This window comes from Adelges cooleyi, unplaced genomic scaffold (assembly GCF_023614345.1).
Source record: "Adelges cooleyi isolate 19-005CV unplaced genomic scaffold, UGA_ACOO_1.1 ACOO_flye_CR_arks_rails_tigmint_CR_PRNA_376, whole genome shotgun sequence".
Lineage (NCBI taxonomy): Eukaryota > Metazoa > Arthropoda > Insecta > Hemiptera > Adelgidae > Adelges > Adelges cooleyi.
This window is the reverse complement of record NW_026096053.1, coordinates 2,882,792-2,900,271: the sequence shown is the minus strand read 5'-3', so window position 1 is coordinate 2,900,271 and position 17,480 is coordinate 2,882,792. Positions and strand designations below refer to the sequence as shown.

Genomic DNA, 17,480 nt, shown 5'->3' with positions numbered 1-17,480 from the left:
CCGTGTGTACACAAAATAACACATACAGCCGTCTAAATAAACAATACGAAGACAATCCGATTTTCAATAACTTGTATATTATTTATACTATGAGCTATGACTTATGGATAGTTAAAGCACAAGTACGTGAATATCAAAACTACTAAAATTTTTGCTAAGTTGACACGATTTTAATTATAATTGTGTTAACAGCTCTGTTTCAAAATATGGTTTTGTTGAAATGATAAACTCGCATAATAAAATCATGAAAATAGTTCTTTGTAATTTTTTTTACCATGAGTAGATGTAAAAAAAAAGAATGTTATTTAAACTTAGGTTTTATAGTTAAATTGTTATCGAGTCTAAATGTAATAGTCTAAAACATAAATAAATTTAAAACTATTGGTATTTATTTTATGTACAAATAATTAATACAACCATAATACAACGCGAAGTAGATGAAGACATTGAGTAATGAATCCATTTATAATGTTACTGTATTATGAAAAGGGATAATAGTGCGCTATTCATGATCTCTTGACCCATATATAGGTTTGAACTGCTGACCAGTCGTCTCACATTGGTCAATGCTCCCATCTGCAGTAGATATAGTGGTCTATTTGAAATATTTGAATTGATTTTTTAATAACTGTAGTGAAACCTGAGGTAGCTTGAGACTTCATAAAATGTTGTGAATGTATTTTAAGAAAACAATTAATAAATTATTTTTGCACGAAAAATTCAGATATTTAATACACCGAAATAGTTTTTTCACTCACAGCTATTAGGAAATTAATATGTTTGAAAAAAAAAATTACCACGTAGACAGAAGCCTATTAACCTGTCTTAATTTAGTTCCAAAAATCGAGCACTTCCCGATTAGCTATCCGGCTGAAACTTTCAGGGTAGCTCACAATTCGATGACAATGCATTATTAATCCACAAGAGGTTGAAAATTCCACTCCTAAGGGGGTTAAAATGGGGTCAATTTCTTGTCCGTCGTTCCGGGTGGAATCTTCCAATTCAAAAAGACTTATTTCTCACCTGCCGTCAAAAATTATGCGTGATGCGTTTGGGCGTGAACGGTGCTAGATGTGAGCGGTACCAGGTTCAAAACCGTTCCCATCATTACACTTTTTTGCATTTTCTTACAACTTTTATGATAATTTATACAGTAATAAATCTAAAATGATAAGCTTTTAAATTGATTACTAATTCTTATGATAATCCTTCTGACCATCCAGCCTTTTCTAATGTATGTCCAAAGAGCAGTCCAGTCCGATTCCAAGGAGATGCCTGTCGGATGTTAATATTACTCTATGGATTTTTGAATTAATTCTTTTAAAATATATGTATGTATATCCATTATATAACATTGTACATTTAAATATATAGATAGGTACGTACATACAAAAACGAAAAAGAACAAAATAACTAAAGTAGATTAAAAAATTAATCTAAAAATAACGTTTTTATGCGCCTTAAAAAGTATAAAATAACCCTCCGGGGGTCTTGATAACCAAGTAGGACAGGTGAACTAGAAAAACGTGGGTCGCATCTTTACTACTTCACACGTCTGAATATATAATAATATTCTCTTCTGCACAATCATCTTTTCTCTTGTAAATAAAATAATACTTGATGACATGTCATGTAAAATTGAGCACCACATTACTTTAAATGTTAGGCAATTAGGGAGTTAACAAAAAAATTGAAGCAACCTTCATAAAACAAACTTTGGAGAGATTAGCAATTAAGTCTTTTCAATTTGCAATGAAATTTAAGGCAAGTGGCACGGAAATCCATTATATTTCATTTCCGATAAAAAGTCATACTATCACTTTCTGATCCGTTCGGTTAGAGAGACAGCATTATGAGAGGCAACTTAATGCATTAGCATGAAAGCTTAGGTTTTAATATCTAAGTAGAAAGATGCGCCCCACGTTTTTCTAGTTCACCTGTTCTATTTGGTTATCAAGACCCTTGGAAAGTTATTTTATACTTTTTAAGACGCATAAAAACGTTATTTTTGGATTAATTTTTTAATATACTTTTTATAACCTATCTTTGGTATTTGTTCTACACGTTTTTTTGTGTTATAACCACGATCAAGGCAAAATTATACGATTTTAAGAGAGATTTATGTGAAGAGATTCAGAGGTGAAAAAAATGGTATTTATACATTATGGAAGAAAGTTCATTTTTATGAGATAGGTTAAAGAAGAAGAAAAGAGGAATTCAAGTAATATTTTTACTTTTGATAACTTTCTAGGAAATAATGGCTATATTTTTATCTGCAAATTGATTTTATTGCAATTATATTGCCAACGGTTAGATGACAAAAAAAAAAAGAAATTAAAAAACGGTAGGTAAGTACATTTTTTTAAACATTCGAGTGCCTTTGTTAGGAAATAATATTATTAATATAATTAATAGTATTGGCCGATTGTTTTAGTTTTTAACACACAAAACAAAGATTTATTTGTTTAAATTGAGTATGACACATTATTAGACCACCTAATGGATTTTGTATTAATTACAATTATTGATATTATATAGACTCTTGTATTATGTTTTAAACTACATACTGTTATATACAAAACCAAAACAACCAGCCTTTTTGCCGGCTATAATTTGGCCCAATCCTTGGGTTTCGATAAGTGCGTATGGCTAGTGGACTTTGACAATCGATAATCAAAACGTTAAAGCCGACTATTGTTGTCGAAAGTCCAAACGTGTGTATGTATAAATACAAACATATAGACAATACGGAGCGTGTGCAAATAGATAAAATGTAAAAAGCTAACTTTTCGCCCGGTTTAGGGTTGTAATAATAATTGTGGTCGGTGCCTTCTTGTCGCAGTTTTCCGTTGTCGGCGATGAGATCGATTCGCGCGGTAATCTGTACAGTCGCCGCCGCCGCCGTCTGGCATGCTAAAGCGATGCTTTTCCGACGTTCTTATTCAGACCCAACTCGTTTATATTTTGTCAAAATATAATATCTGACGGACGAGTACAATGTATAAACACACAACTATGACGATTACAATAATTATTATTATTATCGAACGTATACAATGTACGGACTGGCTGTGAACAACGACCAAAGACCGTACGAGACGTTAAGCTCTTTGGGGGTTAACGAGAAGTGTTTATTTCATTTTCTTCTGTACCGACCCTTTTCTCACGCCCTTCGTACAAATGGGTATTTATAAAATAAAATAACGCCCCCCATCCATCCCCCCGTTCTGATAGTATACAAGAAATATGCATGCATTCGTGGATGTATTATTACTATACCTACCTACCGTTTTGTTCTGGCTCTAGTAGGATGCCCCGCCCCCCCTGCTCTCCCCGGAACGGAATACACAGTACTTTTGAAAGGTATTTGAAAGTAAATTATTATACCATGGAAGCTATCGAGTTATAAATTACAGTTGTGAAAAGTTTCGACTTTGTTCTTTTAATGATGTTTTTACAAGTTTTTATAGTTTCTGTTTACAAACGTAACGACCGTGTTCTTTTCCCTCGAACCTATTCGAAAGTGTAAGTTTTTAGACTTGTTATACAAACTTCTTAATTTCTGTTATCACATAACTCTGCGTCTAATAAATCAATTTTCGTTCCTACAGACATTTCTAACAAAAACCTGTCTAACTTCAAGTATTGACTGTTGGGATTTTTTTTTCACATAAATGATAGTTCTCTTTTGTCTTCGTTTTACCTTTCGCGAGCGAATTTAAGTTAAAACTATGACTAATCGTTTCACATATTTGATACACTCAAGTCTTGTAGCAGTAAATATATGAATTTTTGTCGACAGTGTGTACAGTACAGCCGTGGTTGGAAAATATACACGACTCGGAAACTCGAATATATTCACAAAAACATACATCTGTTAAGCACGTCATGAAATATCATTGAAATTAATTTTAAATAATACAATCTACTGGCAAATAACTGTTATTGTATTTTAGCTAAAAGCGAACGACATATTTTAGCAGTCGGTGTTAGAGTAAACGCTTTGGGTTTTTTATTCTAAACGATTGTTATACATACCGCTCAGGTACTTTGAGATACCCGATTACACTAGAATTAAGTAAAATGATTAGCAGGGAGTCAATCAGTATTGTTGTGTTGGTAATAATTACCAACACCAACAATCAACAACCAACATCGTTTAATCAACGACAGTCCGTTGTTTGCGAAGATAAACAAGTCCTTGCCCACACGCTAAACGCACTTTTGGCCTGCCCAGGATGGAGTCGAATAGAATATCCGAAAGCCGTTTATCAGGTTAGTGCACAATATGTTTCCTTGTTTTCCGGCCAAGAATTGTTTATAAATATCGAGCAAGAACATACCAGTGTGAATGCTGGAAACGTCGATGAAAAGTACTACATGACTGTTACATTACTAGGATGTGTTTACTCGAACGTGATGTTTGATTTCTTAAATTTGATGTACAATATTCTGAAAATAAGCGATATTGTGGCAAAACGCATAATTAAGAGGTCGCACAATATGACCCGATATCGAAGATTAATTCACGAAAAAGGCAAGAAACTCGTTAGAGTTCATAGAGAACTATATCCGTTAAATGAACATTTATGGGAAATTTTAAATTTTGCGATTGGCCAATTCAAGATTTGGTCGCTAATGTTTAAATGCATGTATGACGCGTTGAAATTTTTAACTGGATTCGTTTCGTTGCACACGTCACCGGATAATACAACAAATCAACCCATACAGTCAGTCATTACCAGCATAATGGAAATCAAGGAAACCTCAATAGATATACATAAATTGCTGCCCACTCATAACGGTGTGTATAACAGTAACGGCGACGAAAGTATATCTAATCAAAATATATTGAAGAAATTTTTGATAGACCAAGAATCAATGAATTTGAGTCCCTTCGCATACAACTATTGTATTCAACAACAGAACCCCGTCCCAATTGATGTTGATCAAATAGCTTCACTAGGGAGAAGACAATTTACATACGAAACCATAAGGGCGATGAAATCGCGGACCAAAGAACACGTGGATAGAATCGTCAAAGATTACTACACAGATTTAGGTTTTGAACATAAATGGCAGATAACGGTTCCCCCCAGATCACAAAATATTATTTTAGACGAAGAAGATATTTTTACAAAAGTATAGGTATATTTTATCTTGACACAATAAAAAAACACAGACATGTATTGATAAATAATGTTAACTATTTAGAGGTTTGGTATAGGAAATTATCAAAAAAAAAAAAAACTAAAAAAAACTGTTTATTTATTAATAAAAGAAATCGAAAACTTTACAACGTTTATGACTATTTTTCGTGATTGTTATTAGTCAATAAAAAACCATACAAGTCGCCAGTAGTGCGCCTAGTCATAGACTATTCATTTTTATTATTATAACAGTAAAAATAGTTTATAAATAAAAATCGAATATCTATCTATTATTTTAATGATTCTTATTAATAATAGTTGTATAATTATAAAGCGTTTTATTATTTACTAGCCCGTGCACTGTCCTTAAAGGCCATCACCGTGTATGTATTGCAAAGTTACATATATAAGTCTGGATTCCGTTTTGTAAGTTGTTTTATCTAAATACAGTTTTCAACAATCCGAATATCAACAGTTTACACAAATAATGTATGTTAAATTTTTGAAACTATAGCTCTATCAATTCATAATACTAATTTTATTTTTTTTTAAGTGTGAATTTAAATTATGTTACTCATTTAGAACTTCTTTCGTCGAAGTTATCATGTCTAGAATTCTATGTAGTGTTAATTACTTTGGACGTTTTAAGAGGACGTTACACTCCTATGTATAAAAGGGGTTCGGTACAAGTTTCTTTTTCTCATAATATTAGTTTAAAATATGATGTCACAAAACACTAATTTTTTTATTTTCTAGTTTTGGTAATCCCTTTTTTTTTTAGATTACCAGCTAAGCGATTATATTTTAGTTTTTGAATATTTTTCTAACCTAAGCATAGTAGACCCCTTTGGCTTTAGAGCAAAAACATCAATTATCAAATACATAAAACAGAATTATTTTTATGTCTGTAAGTTAAAGAAACTGGAATCGCGACCTAATAACATAAAACCAACAGCTAAAATTAAAATTTAATATTTTACTGGGGTGTTACCAATGGGTGGCTTCCTCGCATGCCATTACTCAAGCTATATACATATATTGTCTACAAAAAACCTTATTGTAAATATTGTACAGATTGTTTTGCTAATAAAAGAGAAGAAAAAATGTCTGTAAGTTGACGAATTTCATAAATTAAAGGGGTTTCATGAACTAAAAGTTAAAACTTAATTTTTTACGCATTTTCAAATAGCTATAACGTTGTTACTAATTACAGTTGTAGGAAGCCTTTAACAGGTGTCTTTTACTCTTAAACGACTCAAAAGCCTCTGAAAACTAATCATAGTGACCACGTTTTTTCTTACGTGGTCGCGTAACACTCTTTTGAAAACTTCAACTTAAATAGTTATTACTAATTATTTGATTAAAAACAGTTAAAATCTACGAGCATTATGTAGAAACAAAACTTTTAAACACATTAAGAAGGGTTAGTTGGAGAGTGTGAGAGCGCCGACCGAAAAGAAGAACGTTGTTATTTCAAAAGTAATAATAGTAACTGTTTTAAAAGAAAAGTTCGACACTAAATAAGTGGGGGAAGAGAGGTTTCCGCAAAAGGCGAATTGAATTGCTTCAAACATAACAACCAGATAAATCAACATTTTAAAATTTTCTAGGACGATCAAAAGAAAATTCTTCATTTTACTGACCACAATATCACAGGAACTACAGTTGTAAGTAATGGTTCGATTTTACTGGTTTTTGCCAATGAAGAAATCACTATTTTTGGAAACCAAACCCTACAATAAATTTCTCTCGTTTGTCGTCTGTCCGGTTTCAAGTATGCGTCACCCCCGACGACGGTTGTCTTGGAGCAGTGTAGGCTACGATATAGGGGTGAGGGGTAGCGCACCCTATCGGCCGAAGACGTTCCCCCGATCGGGCGGGCCACGGCATACATTCGACACCGGCGCGGCGCCACGGCGGACGACGGCCAGTACCGTTTTCGCGGCGGCAGACACACACCGCACGCAGCTCACCGTCATCAGCCGGTAAATCGTCGTCCTCGAGTCACGGTTAACAGTGGTACTTACTTGCTTACTAACTTACTTAGACCCCATTCGGTCTAACCGGAACCACATAAGCCATTTCAAACGGGTCAATCGCCGCGTGGACCGAACTGAGTTCACCACCGCAAGCTTCAGCCGACCACCGGTATTCGTTGACGCGCACGTTTTCACCATGTGAGTACCGCCATTACCTACCCTCGTCCTAAGGGCAGGTCTTAAAGGTAGAGTCACAGTATCTTGCATGCATATCTAATACAAAAAAGCCAATCTCACTTTTGGAAAAAAAGCTTATTAAAGTTTTTATTTTACACAAGACTTGGTGGTTTTTTTTTAATTTTCGTCTTACGAGTGCCTGGTTCTTTTATTTAGTTTACACGTTTAGTGGTCCAACTCAATAATTTTGCCCGTCATTCGCCTTTTTAGACAACTGATATTCTTTCTGTGCAATATTGTCTAATAAATACATGACAATTTATTAACAGAAGGCGGCAAGTCGATGCAATAAACTATAGGATTTGGTTGGACACTATCCGAAAGATTTAAATAATTTATATTACGCGTATATAGAATGCACTTTGCGCGTTACACGAATTGTTTTAATGGTTTTGATGTATACACACATACACGCGCTTAATAATTTATAAGAATTATTACACACTGTGTGTGTGCTTGAATAAATTTAAATAAATTATGATTTTTGAAATAGAAAACAAAATCTGGTCATCCGTTATAACTTCACGCATAAATATAACTTAAACTCATTATGTAGCCGGCATAGTAAAGAGAGCGAAATAAATCAAAAGAATATAAAAACAGTAAAAAAAGTTTTTTACAAATTAAGATGTAATGACTAATGTACATAATACACCGTGTACGTACTTACAAAATACATTATTTTGTTTTCATCGAAAGATATACTCGGTGTGTTTATAACGAACGGTTCGAATAGGTGTAGGAATTTGAAAGGGACTCAATGGGGCTAACCGCTACTCCCTCCTTGGATTTTTAACTTTGTGTAAAAAAATCCAAATCGATAGCAATTTTTCTATATTTTTTATTTCCTTCATATTTTAACTAGCTCAAGTTTTTTAGAAATTATTCGCACCTCCTTGTAAGTGATACACACAATTATTTTTAAATCACTTGTTATTTTAGTTTTATACATGTCAATAGTAACAATAAACATATTACTATATTATGCATACATTTCGAGTAACGTTACTCCGAGTTTTTGGAAAATGTGATAAAAATGAATAAGGTTAAATAAAAATAAATAAAAGCAATTAAAACAAATTGTGAGTGTACACAAAGTAAATTATTCTGTACCGTCTAATGGCCATAAGAAAAGTTTTCTTACATGGCGAGATGCGACTGTGGTATAGATTTATAAAAATCATCGCAATATTTGTTTTCACGCCTTTATTTACTGGGCTCGAGACTATTTTAGACGAAATAATATACAAGATAACATTTTGGTATAAGTACCGTTGTCATTAGGCCAAGATAACAGCTGCTTACGAAATAATTGTTCTTTTAAAGCTATTATAAATGAAAAATATTATCTGATAAGCATTTCTCTACCGAATTGAAAGACAAAATATATTGAGATAGTTACCTATGCGAATTATTTTAGCGGTGTATTCAATAATGAATAGAGCGACGACTGAAATGGAAATTTTAAAACGCGAGTCAGCTAAAATGAGTACTTAAGAGGTCCGAGGCAGTACAGAAGTTACATCGAAAACAGGTGTACAACGAGGGGAAATGATCGTGGCGGTTCGAGTGCGTCGAGAAGAAAATAAAATTAAAAATAGTTATTAAATAAAGGAAAAGAAAAGAGAGCAAGTGGTCAGAGGAGACTTATGCCGAAGAACCCAAACGGACAGAAAACATTACAATGTAGTAATAGAGAATATGGAGTGGACCCGTGCCACTTGTGTAGAATAAAACAAAACAAAAAAACCCTGTTCACGACGGCAAGCTATTATAAAAAAAAATATAATAATTACAACACAATAGTCAGAAGTAAACAATTATATAGAGTAGGTACTTTGGTAAAAGTACGCTAAATAATGGGTTGAACATGATATTACATTGTCGTCATACCTCTGTTAAATAGATGGTAATTAAAGGAATATTAAGATTCGAACACCGCGGTGTCTTTTAGTAGTATTAAGGTCGAGTTACCACTGCAAATTATAATGTCCGTTACATTTTTTTTTTCGTTTAAGTTTTTACCTTTTTTTTTACATATTATGCTTCATGAATATTTATCCTTATTACGGTTTAAATGTTTTAAATTTGTGGCACAACTGGGATTTATGACATCTTTTTTTAATGCCTGTGGCTTATTTTATTTTAACCCATTTCAGCGGTTACCAACTCAACGGTTATCAATTTGCAAAATAAAACACAATTGGTATTTTTTTTTATCTAAAATATTTAAAATACGATTGAATACTTTTTTTTAACTGTACTAGTTCAGGCAACTTTTCTTTAACATGGAACAGCCCATGTTGTTAATCTGATAGATTTTCGAAACAATTTTAGAGGAATGGGAAGATTTTTTTTTTTTACATAGGAAATATCTAACTAAAATTTATCAGAGAGTCGTTTTAAATAGAATAACAAATTAAAAGCTTTACAAACATTACATTTTTCTAGTTTCAAAACTTTTTAAAAGATTTTTCTCTGAGTTATGGCAAAAGTTTGATAAAAAATGAGGTTTGCAACGTTATGGATGCTGATTTCTATACTTTCCTCAGTTCTATATTATAATTCAATATCTACAATCACTATCAATTAATTGTTTACTTTACTTTTGTTTTTCTTTCAATGTTTTAAATGTATAAAGTTTTTCAATAACATACAGTGTTGCATCAATTTACTATTTCTAATTTAACCACTAGTTAGTTATAATGTGATGAGATTATTTTATGTTATATTTACACGTACACAACTTTTAACTGATGTTTGTATGTTCTTCTAATTGTAAGTGCTGATTTTCATTTAATTACACATTCATTTCACAATATTAAAATTACATCGGTACAAATCGGTTTTTTTTTTGACATTTTACTTGAATCTCTACAGCTACTGTACAAACAATTTTTAATCGTTTTTATTATTTGACAAAAATATTTACAATAATTTGCACAATAAGTAAATTGGTTAGCTACAAAGAAAGAAGAGAAGAAAAAAACAGACAGTGAATGACATGAGTAGGGAATCTCACAGTTGAGATACCTAATAAGATAATAGAACATTAATTTAGCTGTTCTTGAGAAGATCTCGAGACCAGTTTCTTTTTAGCTGCCTTACAAGATTTTCAGGGAGAGTTTTCGATGCGAGTTGAGAGACCAGTTTGTTTTCGTGTGACTCTAGTCTGGAGGCTAACAATTTACAGTATTATTATCACTGGACAGTCAATAATTTCGCAATTATTTGACTGTCATACTAAGCAAAGTGCACATCGACATTTTGTTGATGCGTTGTGTCAGTCAAAATAACGATAGTTCCATTTGCACGGAAATATAAATCATTGTTCATTTTAAAAATGTATAATCGGATATTAAAATCAACTATAGAAGAGCGATGGCTGGAAAGGCGGTGGAGATACGCAGTCTAGCTAAATCGTTATGCTTTTTAAATGTTCACACTTGATTAAGAGTTTAAATATTGTATACACAACCTAAAATATATTATTAAAAATTGTTAGCATGTATTGAGGAATATAGTCAATTTAATATAAAAAAAAGAAATCTTCGTATTTAAAATAGACATCATCCGTCTGAAGATATTGTAATAACAAATCTCAATACATCTATTTTATTTCCTCCGAACGGAGTTGTATGCCAAGAGCTGCAAAAGCAATACATTAACGCGTGTACACAAACTGCTCCAGACAGGAAATATGACCCGTTCATTATGTATATTTTGCTTTATTATATAAGAAAAGAAATCGAAACAAGACGTTTTTATTATATTGCTTATCATTAAACTGTCTCGATGCTTAAAAACGGAAGTTTAAATGAATCATTAAACAATCAGTAATAACTATTGCAACATATTTCAAACTAAATATCGTTGAAACTACTAATGGCTGGGTATTTAGAAATAATAACTTAACATGTACATCAAATATATAACTAATCGTTTTAAAAAAAAAAGTTGCGTATATTTTTATTTATTAAAGCTCAAAATTAAGAATATAAATACATAAACAGTATATTATTACATTTTATTAAGACAAAAAATGTACTTACAATTACATACAGTTTCGAAGTACAATAAAACAAATGATGAAAATACTTAATCATGATTGCAAAGGGATTAAAAACTTTATTTTCACTCAAAAACAATAAGGTAAATTTAGTAATTATACTAAAGTTATTAAATATTCCATTAATTCGGAATCACAATAATATAAATTTGGTCCAATTTTTTGACAATTAATAATTTTGTTTTTCACTTGTCCGGGAGTGATTCCGATCGATACATTTTTTTCAACATTAATATCGATTTCTTTTCCTGGTAAAGCTGGTTTGTCAATGTTGATATCTTTTTCAATATTAAGATCGACTTCTTTTTCTGGTAGAGCTGGTTTGTCAATGTTAATATCTTTTTCTAGATTAACATCGATTTCTTTTCCGGGTAGAGCTGGTTTGTCAATGTTGATATCTTTTTCAATATTAAGATCGAATTCTTTTCCTGGTAAAGCTGGTTTGTCAATGTTAATATCTTTTTCTAGATTAACATCGATTTCTTTTCCTGGTAGAGCTGGTTTGTCAATGTTGATATCTTTTGCACAATTAAGATCGACTTCTTTTTCTGGTAGAGCTGGTTTGTCAATGTTAATATCTTTTTCTAGATTAACATCGATTTCTTTTCCTGGTAGAGCTGGTTTGTCAATGTTGATATCTTTTTCTAGATTAACATCGATTTCTTTTCCTGGTAGAGCTGGTTTGTCAATGTTGATATCTTTTTCAATATTAAGATCGATTTCTTTTCCAGGTAGAGCTGGTTTGTCAATGTTGATATCTTTTTCAATATTAAGATCGACTTCTTTTCCTGGTAGAGCTGGTTTGTCAATGTTAATATCTTTTTCTAGATTAACATCGATTTCTTTTCCTGGTAGAGCTGGTTTGCCAATGTTAATATCTTTTTCTAGATTAACATCGATTTCTTTTCCTGGTAGAGCTGGTTTGCCAATATCAATATCTTTTTCGAGATTGAGATCGATTTCTTTTCCTGGTAGAGCTGGTTTGTCAATGTTGATATCTTTTTCAAGATTAAGATCGACTTCTTTTCCTGGTAGAGCTGGTTTGTCAATGTTAATATCTTTTTCTAGATTAACATCGATTTCTTTTCCTGGTAGAGCTGGTTTGTCAATGTTGATATCTTTTTCAATATTAAGATCGACTTCTTTTCCTGGTAGAGCTGGTTTGTCAATGTTAATATCTTTTTCTAGATTAACATCGATTTCTTTTCCTGGTAGAGCTGGTTTGCCAATGTTAATATCTTTTTCTAGATTAACATCGATTTCTTTTCCAGGTAGAGCTGGTTTGTCAATGTTGATATCTTTTTCAATATTAAGATCGACTTCTTTTCCTGGTAGAGCTGGTTTGTCAATGTTAATATCTTTTTCTAGATTAACATCGATTTCTTTTCCTGGTAGAGCTGGTTTGCCAATGTTAATATCTTTTTCTAGATTAACATCGATTTCTTTTCCTGGTAGAGCTGGTTTGTCAATGTTGATATCTTTTTCAATATTAAGATCGACTTCTTTTCCTGGTAAAGCTGGTTTGTCAATGTTAGTATCTTTTTCTAGATTAACATCGATTTCTTTTCCTGGTAGAGCTGGTTTGTCAATGTTGATATCTTTTTCTAGATTAACATCGATTTCTTTTCCTGGTAGAGCTGGTTTGTCAATGTTAATATCTTTTTCAATATTAAGATCGACTTCTTTTGCTGGTAGAGCTGGTTTGTCAATGTTAATATCTTTTTCTAGATTAACATCGATTTCTTTTCCTGGTAGAGCTGGTTTGCCAATATTAATATCTTTTTCTAGATTAACATCGATTTCTTTTTCTGGTAGAGCTGGTTTGTCAATGTTAATATCTTTTTCTAGATTAACATCGATTTCTTTTCCAGGTAGAGCTGGTTTGTCAATGTTGATATCTTTTTCAATATTAAGATCGACTTCTTTTGCTGGTAGAGCTGGTTTGTCAATATTAATATCTTTTTTTAGATTAACATCGATTTCTTTTCCTGGTAAAGCTGGTTTGTCAATGTTGATATTTTTTTCAATATTAAGATCTACTTCTTTTTCTGGTAGAGCTGATTTGTCAACGCTAGAATCTTGTTTGAGATTAAGATCGACTTCTTTTTCTGAAAGAGCCTGTGTTTTATTATTTTCTTCTTTGTCTACATTAATTTCTTGTTTCTCTTGGGCCCGGTCTGTTTCTACCGATTCAGGATTTTCCACAATTGATATTTCTTCTGGATTTGGATTATCAGCTGTTGGTATACTTTCTGCTTCTGCTGTTTTGTTTGTATTATCCAAAATACTAGGAACATTTGAATCGTCTGGACTTCTTTCTAAATTTACAATTCTTTATTAATTTATATATGTATTTTCTTTAACTTTAATAGGATATTCTAAATGTTTTATTGTTCAAAAGAATAATATCTTTTGAAACAAAATAGCGCAATGTAAAGATTTATAAATAAATAAATTTTAAATAATGGTTTCTTTTGTAATTGTGTTTTAATTATAATTTTTTGATTTATAGTAAAATACAGGTCTAAAAGTTATGCTTTTCTAAACGGAATTGCCTTCTTGATAATTCTTGAGAATTATTTATAAACTCTACTTAAATTACTCGTATATGTTTAAATAAATTAAATGAGTTCATTGAAAGATTGTCATTTTAATTGAACAAACTTTTTACTGGTTTAACTTTTATTGATACTTTTTTAACTATAATTGTTTTCAAATTATTTTTTGGAGGCTTTTGTTTTAATTTTAAGTTTTACATTTTTTGAAATTATTTTTGAGCTACTGAATTTCCAGAATAATTACAATAATTTTTTTTTCATTTGCCATACTTACCTATGATCATTTAATTGTGAACCACTCAATACCTCAGGGTTTAATAAGAAATTGAATTATTTGCTTCCTTTATGTTTTTATACAATGTGATCTTAATTGTTCACAATTTTATTTGTTTTTACCCCCTCCCAGCTTAGTTTTATTAATAACAACTTTTAAAACTTAGATGGTAACGCATACTTTTCAATAAACTTTTTTAATTGAGAATAATGTACTAAACATTTTGACTGGTCGTATCGGTACCTATCCGCGCGCACTTTCCAACCGCACTTCCCCTTCAACTCTTATAAAATTAAAAGTACTTATCTAAAATTAGTTATCAACCTGTCCAAATGATTAAGTACATTATTTTGAATTAAAAAAGTTAACAAAATACATGTTATTATTTAAGTTTCAAAAGTTGCTATCTAAAAAAACTAAGTTAGGGAGAAGGGGGTAAAAACAAACTAAAATAAAAAAAATTAAGATCACATTTTATAAAAAAAAAATATGGAAAAATTAATTTCTTATTTAAATCTATAGCTAAAATGATCACTCTGTATGTAGTACAATACAAAATTTCTTAATCTTTTATTATGCTTACACTTTAATTTTTACTTATTGGTGTTATTTATGTCTTGTTATATACAGGACGCAAATATCACCAATAAGGAAATAGGAAATAGTGTTTCAAAATATAAAAATGTATTAAATTGATACAAGTTCCTTAAAGTATTATAATTGTTCTGATGAAATTTCATGGAAGGTATAGAATTTTAAACAATTATAGTCGAAACAATCCGTAATTAAAAAATTAAAAAACAATATGTCAACGAAAATAACATAATACATAAACGGCATTTTTATGTCTAAATAATCAGTTGTTTTGAAATATGACATTTTTTTTGTGACCACCTACCACACGGAGTGTTATGATAATAACAGCAAAATCGTAAAACCGGATCGAATTATTTCCTCGGTCTAACGTTATAATTTGACACCTTCGGTTAACTATTTACATAATGTTTTCTAATACAATATGTTTGATCGCAGTTCGGAAATAACGTTCATTTTATTAGTTAGCATTTCGTCGGGCATCGCGGTTTGCTTATTAAATTATTTAAAATATACAATTTTTACGGATATTTTATTTTTATGGACAAGTCGTACTTACTGCGAATTGGTGTCGCGCTACACAGACAGCAAACGGCCAATGCAAACACGAGAGACTTGACGAGCGCCATGGTCGTAGCCGGTTCAAAAGTGACCACTTAGCACTAAAGTTTCGGCGGCAATGCGGTCATTCCTTATTAAACTCGCCCAAGACACGACGTAGGACAACGGCGGACGTTATCAGAGCATATTTACCGGAAATGTCAGATGCGTCAGGTGTGCACACATGGACGGTGATATTGGTAAAACGGCGGAAGAGTAGGGAAGCGCAGACGTGTGTTTTGCGGTAAACCATAATCTGAGATAATTAGTAACAAAATTTACAGAATAACTGCTATCGGTCACGTACCGCACATTGTGTGTGTAAGTGTAATTTTTGGGTCGAGTGCGCAATTTTTTTCCCTCGAGTGTGTAACAATAAAAATAGTTTTCTCGTTCTTCTCCGCGTTCAGACGCTGTCGCTCGTCATAGTGGTCCTAAAGGTTTTTTTCCGGAAAATTTTATATTAATAACTCAAGAAATAACTAGAGTATATTATATTTTTTAACTCACCTAAAACTTTATAGAAGTAAGATTTAGTACCAAGTATCCAAGTAACATATTAAAGTAACTTCGGTATTTAAACAAATAAAGAATCGCAATTCATGAATGTACAGTATAACAAATGTTGACAGAAATACACATTTTTGAAAAAGTTAGGCTAGGATAAGGATTACCGTAACGCTTTTTACCAACATTTTTAAACTTCAATTACTCTTCGGCGGCAGATTGGCATATATTAGCAGCTGAAACTTATGCTAATGTATTCTATAAATCTTACACTTTGAATTATAATAGATTTGGGCTTGGGGCATAGACAGCATTATATGAAATTTTTGCCTCAAAATTGGATATTTTTCTTACGTTATTTATAACTAAATAATAACTTTTTTTTGTTCCTTTACCAAGTTATGTCTTTTGAGATATGCTTTTAAATAGTATACTTATTTCCAAAAAAAAAGTCGGTATTTTATTCTGATCTTGAAAAGTTAAACTTCATAGGACTCTAAAATTATTTAAACATACCTATAAAATATCGAATGCTTATAATTTTAATGATATAAAAGTGACAAGAATTGTTTTTGATTCATTATAGGTGCCGGTCACGGTCGTAAATAAATTGTGAAAAATTTACACCAACGGTAGTGTTATGGTTTGGTAAAAACGACATGAGGTGTACCTTGTAATACAATTATCGCGACCGAACGGTATAATTTGATTGCAAGTAATGAAAAAATAATATTTTATCTTCGACGTCAGAAATTATCCGGCATGCTGGTTTATCTCCAATTATTTTTCTTGTGATCGTCATTCTTTTTATCATAAACCTATATTTATGAAAAATAAATGACGCCAGGTCGGGTAATTGTAAACGAACAAGACAAATCATGTGGTTCGTTATCTTACAATAATTACATTTGCAGGAAATGTAAATTCTTTTTTTTTAAATTGTGTTAAAAAACATTAAAATCTCACCTTTAAATTATTCCATTAAAAATGGTCGATTATTTTATTATAAAAAAAAATGCCAACACTGGTCGACAAAGTTACTTTCGGTGAAATTCAAAATAAACAACTCTAAAACGATCAGAGCTAAGCTGATTACAAATAGCTAAATCTAAACTATTTTGTTAATATTCTGAACAAATTGTATAATTATTTATCGGAGTCCGTTCAGGGGAGATTTATTTGATAACAGAAGCAAGCGTCACCCTTTTAGGGCATGTTTTTTAAACACACGAAATGTGTGTTGACAATATCTTCAAAACTAATATTTCGATAATAACCACCGGGAAAATATTTAAAAGGTTATTTACATTAAAATCTAAAACAGGACTTTGATAGAAAATAACTATACATTTTCTTCTCACTCATCTAATAGTGTTGTGCATTTTTATACTTAGTACAAATATTGAAATATTAAGATAAATATTTATTTTTAATTTGTTTAACTATATCATTATTTGTTAATGAAAATCGGTATTATCAAACAAAGCTGAGAAGTAGTTCGTGACGTGCCAC

The 17,480-nt window shown here is 31.3% G+C and overlaps 2 protein-coding genes across 7 annotated transcripts in view; one reads left to right on the top strand and one right to left on the bottom strand.

Moving 5' to 3' along the window:
- LOC126840789 (ADAMTS-like protein 1) overlaps positions 1 to 17,480 on the top strand; it is a 204,442-nt gene that overhangs the window by 89,318 nt on the left and 97,644 nt on the right. For 5 of the 6 annotated variants that reach the window (XM_050576729.1, XM_050576732.1, XM_050576731.1 and 2 more), the window contains exon 1: positions 7,099 to 7,327. The exons of the other annotated variant lie outside the window; for it this stretch is intronic. The gene's annotated coding sequence lies outside the window, so the exon portion shown is untranslated. Of the gene's footprint in view, positions 1 to 7,098; positions 7,328 to 17,480 lie in introns of those variants that run through there. 6 annotated transcript variants of the gene reach the window in all.
- LOC126840665 (uncharacterized) lies at positions 503 to 15,556 on the bottom strand. Its single transcript, XM_050576550.1, has 6 exons — positions 15,421 to 15,556; positions 13,307 to 13,753; positions 12,707 to 13,066; positions 12,167 to 12,346; positions 11,625 to 11,926; positions 503 to 595 (listed from the first exon to the last, which is right to left on the bottom strand). Exons 1-6 carry the CDS (start codon positions 15,488 to 15,490, stop codon positions 503 to 505), a joined length of 1,452 nt encoding a protein of 483 aa, XP_050432507.1. The 5' UTR covers positions 15,491 to 15,556.